General features: G+C 60.9%; 1 protein-coding gene across 3 annotated transcripts; it reads right to left on the reverse strand.

Annotated features, from left to right (window-relative positions):
- Window positions 1–291: 291 nt before the first annotated feature.
- On the reverse strand, window positions 292–5,621 carry PTMA (prothymosin alpha). Of its 3 annotated transcripts, none has more exons than XM_032638239.1 (5): window positions 5,379–5,621; window positions 2,246–2,317; window positions 1,932–1,989; window positions 1,315–1,388; window positions 292–1,036 (listed from the first exon to the last, which is right to left on the reverse strand). In XM_032638239.1, the coding sequence occupies exons 1-5, from the start codon at window positions 5,421–5,423 to the stop codon at window positions 989–991; spliced, it is 297 nt and encodes a 98-aa protein (XP_032494130.1). In that variant the 5' UTR covers window positions 5,424–5,621; the 3' UTR covers window positions 292–988. The 3 variants fall into 3 exon arrangements, with proteins under 3 accessions (XP_032494130.1, XP_032494127.1, XP_032494129.1); XM_032638236.1 differs by having other exon boundaries at window positions 1,896–1,992; XM_032638238.1 differs by having other exon boundaries at window positions 1,896–1,989; window positions 5,379–5,620.
- Window positions 5,622–6,383: the final 762 nt, after the last annotated feature.

Below are 6,383 nucleotides of genomic sequence, written 5' to 3' on the forward strand. Positions count from 1 at the left end.
GGGACTAACCTGGTAAGTGGCTCCCCCTGCAGCCCAAAGCCCCAGCGCTCCCACATCCCACCAGCCAACTGCAGCTCAGTCTTAGACTAGCATGGCCACCCACCAGACCCTGCTGCCCAAGGGGCACATCTCCCCGCCCCCCCGACTGGTGTCTTCAAATCCACTGTCCCCAGGAAGGACAGCTGGGCCAGAGAGCTCAAGATCCTCCCCTCTTCTCCTTGCCCCTGAAACCAAAAGAAGAAAAACAGAAACCAGAAGAAACCAAAACAGAAAAACCAGGCTTGAGACAGCTTTGTTAGAACAACTCAGCAAAATAAAATTCCGGTTTATTGTTGGACAACATTGTTTCACACATACATCAAACAGGCCAAAAAAAATAAACAGCAACTTCATAGACAAAAAAAGGAAAAAAAAGAAACCTTTTATCTTTGGCCTTTTTAACCATCTCATACAAACCAACTACTTATAGTACAGCTAAGTACATACACAAAAAAAGTTACTGGAATGCTCGGAATAAGATTGTTTTTTTGTTGTTGTTTTTGCTTTTTTTACAAGGTTTTTTTTCTCCTTTGAGATTATAATGAACATGGTCACACCACAAGTAAAGTCAGAAGTAGGACAGAGAACGCTCCGAAGGCTGGTTTGGTCATCCGAGATCATTAAAAATGGCTGACCCCCTAACAATATGTACAAAAATATAAAATGTAAATAAAAAATACAAACAAATTTTCCTTTTTAAAGTACTTTAAGAAAAAAAGCAGGGCCTTGGAAGTTTTGGTTCTTTTTCCCTCCCCTGTTGCAAATTCGCGTTGTGGTTTTGGTTGGGTGGTGGAGAGCGCGTGTCATCTGCGGTGGCACTGCCCGCAGTGGGCGGGCGGGCAGGCGGGACTCTCTACTCGAAGGTGACCACGTTTAGATTCTGAGACGGGAAGTGGAGGGTGAATAGGTCACGGTGGCCTTTTAAGTTTAACTTTTCCTTTTTTGCTGTCTAGTCATCCTCATCGGTCTTCTGCTTCTTGGTGTCAACATCGTCATCCTGGGAAGGGAAAGATGGTCAAGGTCCCTTTTCAACCCACCAGGCCCACCCACCAACTGCCTCAGCTCCTGCTGGCAGAGCCAAGACAGGCACAAGCAGCCCCAGACGCCTCCGGGAGGCTGGGCCCATGTTGCTTCCTGTTCCTGCTCAAGATGAGAAGGGAAACCACTTGGGACCACCCACCACACCAACTACAACTACTCAAGTCCCATCAGCCCCTCCAGTTTTAGTGCCTCAGATCCCAACCCTCTCACCGTATCAAGCCAGACCAGACCCACCTCATCATCTTCAGCTGCCCGTTTGCCTGTAGCGGCCTCAGCCTCCTCATCTTCATCTCCATCCTCTTCCTCACCTGGAGAGAATAAAGCCCAGGTAAAGCACTCTGCCTTCCTTAGCCAACCAGGGAGGGTCTTGGTGCTCTCCCACGCAGTGGCAGCCAGAAACGGGGAGGGGGACAGCAAAACTACAGCTCCTTGGGCAACCTCCCAGTAACAGTCTTGGCAGGATGGGGTGCCCCTGATCCGTCTCTGCTGCCTGACACACTGGGCCGTCAGGGTACCCACACTGCCCATCGCAGACATCTTGTCTCCAGAGAAATGAAGGCGCAAGCAAAAGCCAGAGAAGCCGACCAACCGATCAGTGTGTGGACGGCACTCTCCAGTGGGAGTGTGACCGTGGTGTTTGGGGCATAGCTCCACACCACTAACCTAAAGCAAGGGAAAAGATGCCAGCTCTGCGGGTGCAAGCCCCATCGTAGGTGGTCCATTCGATCTGCCCCCCTGCGGGGAGCCCCCAATCCCTCCCCATTTGCTAGAGAACAGAAAAACGTACCCCCCAAAAAAGAGACGAAGCTACTCACCATCACCTTCCTCCTCCTCCTCCTCTTCCTCCCCACCTTCCTCCTCTTCTTCATCTACCTCATTGTCGGCCTCCTGCTCCCCATTTTCCTCGTTCTCCTCGACAGAAAACAGACCAGCTTACAGATGAGGACAGAACATCACTCTGCCCCATCCCTTCTTCCAGACCCTGCCCAATGCTTCTACAGACCAGACCACCTAAGACACGCCCCCTGAAGCTCCACCAAGAGTTCCTGACCCGTACCTGTCCAAGGCCTCAGCCCCCTCCCCCCACCCCGGATTAAGCCCAAAGTCTAAGTAAGAAATCTTAGCCAGGAGCTGCTACGGGGTCATGTCCAAGGTAGACACTCACAGCATTTCCGTTAGCAGGTGCCTCTCTCCCATTCTCCGCCTCCTCCACAACTTCCTTCTTCTCTTTTAAGTCCTTCAAAACGGAAAAGGAAGCCAGTCAGTCTTTTGGGCAACCCAGGGCTGCCAAAGAAGCCCAGGCCTTCAAGTACGAGGGATGCGGTGCTGATCTGGATGGCCAAAGCTAAAACCTGAATGTTACAAGTTTACGGATCACAGGATACCGAGTGTCTATGGTCAGGATTTCGTCCTACTTCTCAACCCTTAAAAACAAACACACTTTAGGGCTTCCCTGGTGGCGCAGTGGTTGAGAGTCCGCCTGCCGATGCAGGGGACACGGGTTCGTGCCCCGGTCTGGGAGGATCCCACATGCCGCGGAGCGGCTGGGCCCGTGAGCCATGGCCGCTGAGCCTGCGCGTCCGGAGCCTGTCCTCCGCAACGGGAGAGGCCACAACAGTGAGAGGCCCGCGTAACACATAAAAAAAAAAAAAAAAAAAAAAAAACAAACACACTTTAAAGAAAGGGCCCACCACGGCTGTTCCCCCTGCGGCTTTACTCATGCTTCTTAGGAAAGGAGCCATGTGGCACCACAGCCCGAAACCTGTCTGGCCGGGCGGACGAGCCTGGGAACACTTCACTCACACACTCATCACGTACGTGTTTCCAACCAGAGGGAGCTCCGCCTCTCACAAATCCTTCTTGGAAGACACCAGGTATGTGCCGTAAATAAATAAGGCAATGGGGGGGGAGGGCCCTGACACTGCGGGAGGACTCCCGTGGGTGGACTAGCCTGGGAAGGGGATGGGAGGGAGCTAACCGGCAAAACCGGGGCAGCAGCCTCACCAGCCAGAAGCCCCGCAGCCGAGCTCGAGCTCCAAGCCCTCGGCAGCGCAGGACCTGGCAAGCGCACGGGTTTTTTTTTTTTATCTGAAGGAACCGGAATCCCACCAATCCCTCCATACCCAACAGCTGTCCCAGGAGGTGGCAGACCGATGCCTGGAAATGGGCGCGGTCTCAGGGGACGCTCTCCTGGGCCTGAGAGAGGCCTTTTGGCACTCAGAGGCGCGCCGCCCGCAGCGCCCTATTTCCGTCCCTGCCTCTCTCGCCCGTCCGCGGGTCAGCTCTGTGTCCGTCGGACCGCGCCTCGCAAGGCGGCCACGGCCCGGGTTCCAAAGGGCAGCGCCGCCACGGACACTCCGAAACCCCTTAACTTTTTCAGTGCGGCAGACTCCGCCGCCATCACAAACAAACGTCGAACGGCGCGGGAGCGGAAGGCGCTCAGCCGCCGTCCTGCGAACAGCCCCCGGGCACCTGCCGGCCCCGTCCTTCGGCTTCTCCCCGTGCAGTCCACAGCGGACCCCGGCGCCGCCCGCTCCCGCCCCCTGGTGGCCGGAGCCCCGGGGAGCTGTGGGGGCGGGGAGGTCGCGGCGCGCAGGCGCGCACCCCCGCCCGGCGGGCTTTGCGCGCGGGCCTCTGCACGCACCGCGCGCGCGGAGCACGTGGCCTGGAGCCGCCGAGTGCGCCCCTGACCCCGGAGACCTGGAGCCCGCGGGAGGCACTGGCACCGCCGAGCGCGCGCCAGTTGCTCTCCTGTCTTTCCCGGCCTGTGGACGCCCCCGTCGCCTCCCCCGCGCAGGCCTAGATGCGCGGTATCTAAGTCTCTGCATTTGGCGGGCAAAGTCCCGCGGGAGGCTGCCCCGAAGTCCGCGGGGCCTTTTCAGTCCCACAGCCCGAGGCCGTCGGAGACGCACTCCACAGGACTGTATTGCTCTTAAGGGGAAATCACCTTAGAGGAAAGCGAAAGCCCGCGTTGGGTAGGGCTGACCCTCCCCTCCGAACTAGTTCCCCGGCTGGGCCCAGTGAGGGCCGGAGGGAGCCCCTGCGGAGATCCGGGTCCCAATCTCCGCTCCTTCGGGGGAGTCGCTCCTGGGAAAGAACCAGAGGTGACGCCAGGGGTACAGGGGTTAAGGAGACGCCAAGGTGACTCGCGCCCGTCCCTGCAGGGGCACGAGAGGCGCGGACAAGGGCCGAAGGATAAAAAAGCGATCCCTCCTGAAAGTACCGTGGTTCCGCTGAGGGCGGAGACACTCCCCGGGGCAGGCAGCGGGACCAATGCGGCGCGCAGGAGCGGAGCTGCGCCAAACGCGCAGGGCCTCAAAACCGAGGGCAGTGAACCCGCAGCACCGGGCCCCAACAGCCTCTGGTGCCCGGTTCGACTCCGCAACAAGCCAGTCGTGGCCGCAGCTTTTGTTCGCCCGCGTAGCCTCCGGAGCAGCCGCAAATACGGTGCCCCCGGGCAGCCGCGGGGGGCGCCCATCATCGCCCCGGCGCGCCGCTCCTTCACTTTCCGTTTCCTCCCCTCCGGCGCGTGGGCTCGCCTCCTCCTCAGTCAAGCCCGGTATTGCCGGAGAATTACTGAAGCTGGGGGGCTGCTCCCGGCACACTGCCCCCAACCCCGGGCGCCCACCCCCACCTCCCCGAGGGCACCCAGGGCGGAGAAGACCTTCACACCTCCGCGGAGACAACCGACGTCGCGGCCCGCCGGCCCGCCGCCCCACTCCGTCTTATCAGAGCTTAGTCCAGATAAGCCTCCTCGGACCCACTACAAGGCGCGAAACGCGGCGGTCCGGCGCCGAACAAAGAGCAGCGCCGCCGGCGGGCGCTCGCCGCGGAGCCGCCACTTCCCGCAGCCGGTCTGCGCCCGCACACGCGCCCCCCCCCAGCACTTCCGATTCCAAACGCGCCGGAGTTTCAAAGTTATTTCCGTGCGCCCCGCGGGCCGACGACCCCCAACCCGGCCCCTATCCTCCCGCCGCCACTCAGACGAGTCACAAACAAGTTTCGAGAGCCATGGAGCAGCCTCCCCTCGAGCCTCTCAGCCTCCGGGCCAGCCCCTCCGGGTCCCTGAGGGCCCCCGGCCCACTCCCCGACGGGCATCACGTTTGCCCGCGGTGCTTCCCGCCCCCTCCCCCGCAAGCACAAAGAGTGGGCTGCCTGGGGGCCTAGGCTGGGGGCGGGCGGGCTCCTCGCAGAAGGAAGCAATAGCAGGCTCGGGGTACCCAGGTGCCGCGCGCCAAACACCGCTCCGGTGGTGGCGGCGCGCGAACCCCAAAGGGGCGGGCGGCGTCTAACCTCACCTTGGTGGTGATTTCGGAGCTGGTGTCCACGGCCGCGTCTGACATGATGGGGCACGCCGGTGATCCGATGCACGGATTGAAAAGAAAGCGGGAATTCGACGACCCTGGCGATAAAGCTGCCGGAGTCCGCGGCGGCGGAGGAGGCGCGCGGCGGAGGTGGCTGCGGCGAGCGCGGAGCCGGACACAGGAACAATGCAAAGATGGCTTTTCAGAGCAGCCAGTGGAGAACTCACGCGGCGCCAGAACCTTTAATATAGATTAGTGGGCGGCGCTCGGCCTCCCTTGCCCGAATGCTATTGGCTTGCAGCAGGGAGCGGGCGCTCACTCATTGGCTCGATTCCGAACAATGGGCAAGCATGCTTAAAGCGGCAGTGCCTTCGTGCGTCCCGCGCTGCGCAGTCGCCGACCGTACTGTCATTCAAGGCCTGAGTTTGCTGGGTCTCATCGGCACCAACGCCGTGGGGGAGGGGCGCGCGCTCGCGCTCGGGGCACGCGCTCCCGCCGCTATTTTGCTTGGGGCTGCTGACGCAGAAAGCCAAAGCGCGGCAAAGCTGCGCGCCCAGCCCCCGGTCCTCACCCCTCCCCACGCTTGCTCGGAAGAAGGGTGGGAGGAAAGAGGAGGAGGCTGCCGGCCCACACGACGGCTGCCAGCGAGGGGGAGGGAAAGGCCGGGTGCTGGGCTGTGCTCGCCCCGGGCGGTGCCCTGCGCATTGCCCGTATGCCCACCCCCCGCGCCTTGGCACATCCCACCATGAGCTGTCCCAGCGCAAGTCGGCGGAAGCCCCACGACGAGCAATGAGGGCGTGAGGCTAAGACCCGCGTACTTGGGGCGCCCCGTCTTCTACCACGTCCACCCCCTCTGCCCAGCTCCCGGCGCCCGGAGTCTGGGGAGGTGTGACCCCGTCGTCCACTCCCAGCCCCGGCGTCTGCCGCCTAAGCCAGCCTACGAGTGTGTTCCGTGCCAAGCACGCACACTCGGGGATTCGTGCATCGAGGGGACTCGAG

Source organism: Phocoena sinus, chromosome 7 (assembly GCF_008692025.1).
Source record: "Phocoena sinus isolate mPhoSin1 chromosome 7, mPhoSin1.pri, whole genome shotgun sequence".
In the NCBI taxonomy this organism is placed as follows: domain Eukaryota; kingdom Metazoa; phylum Chordata; class Mammalia; order Artiodactyla; family Phocoenidae; genus Phocoena; species Phocoena sinus.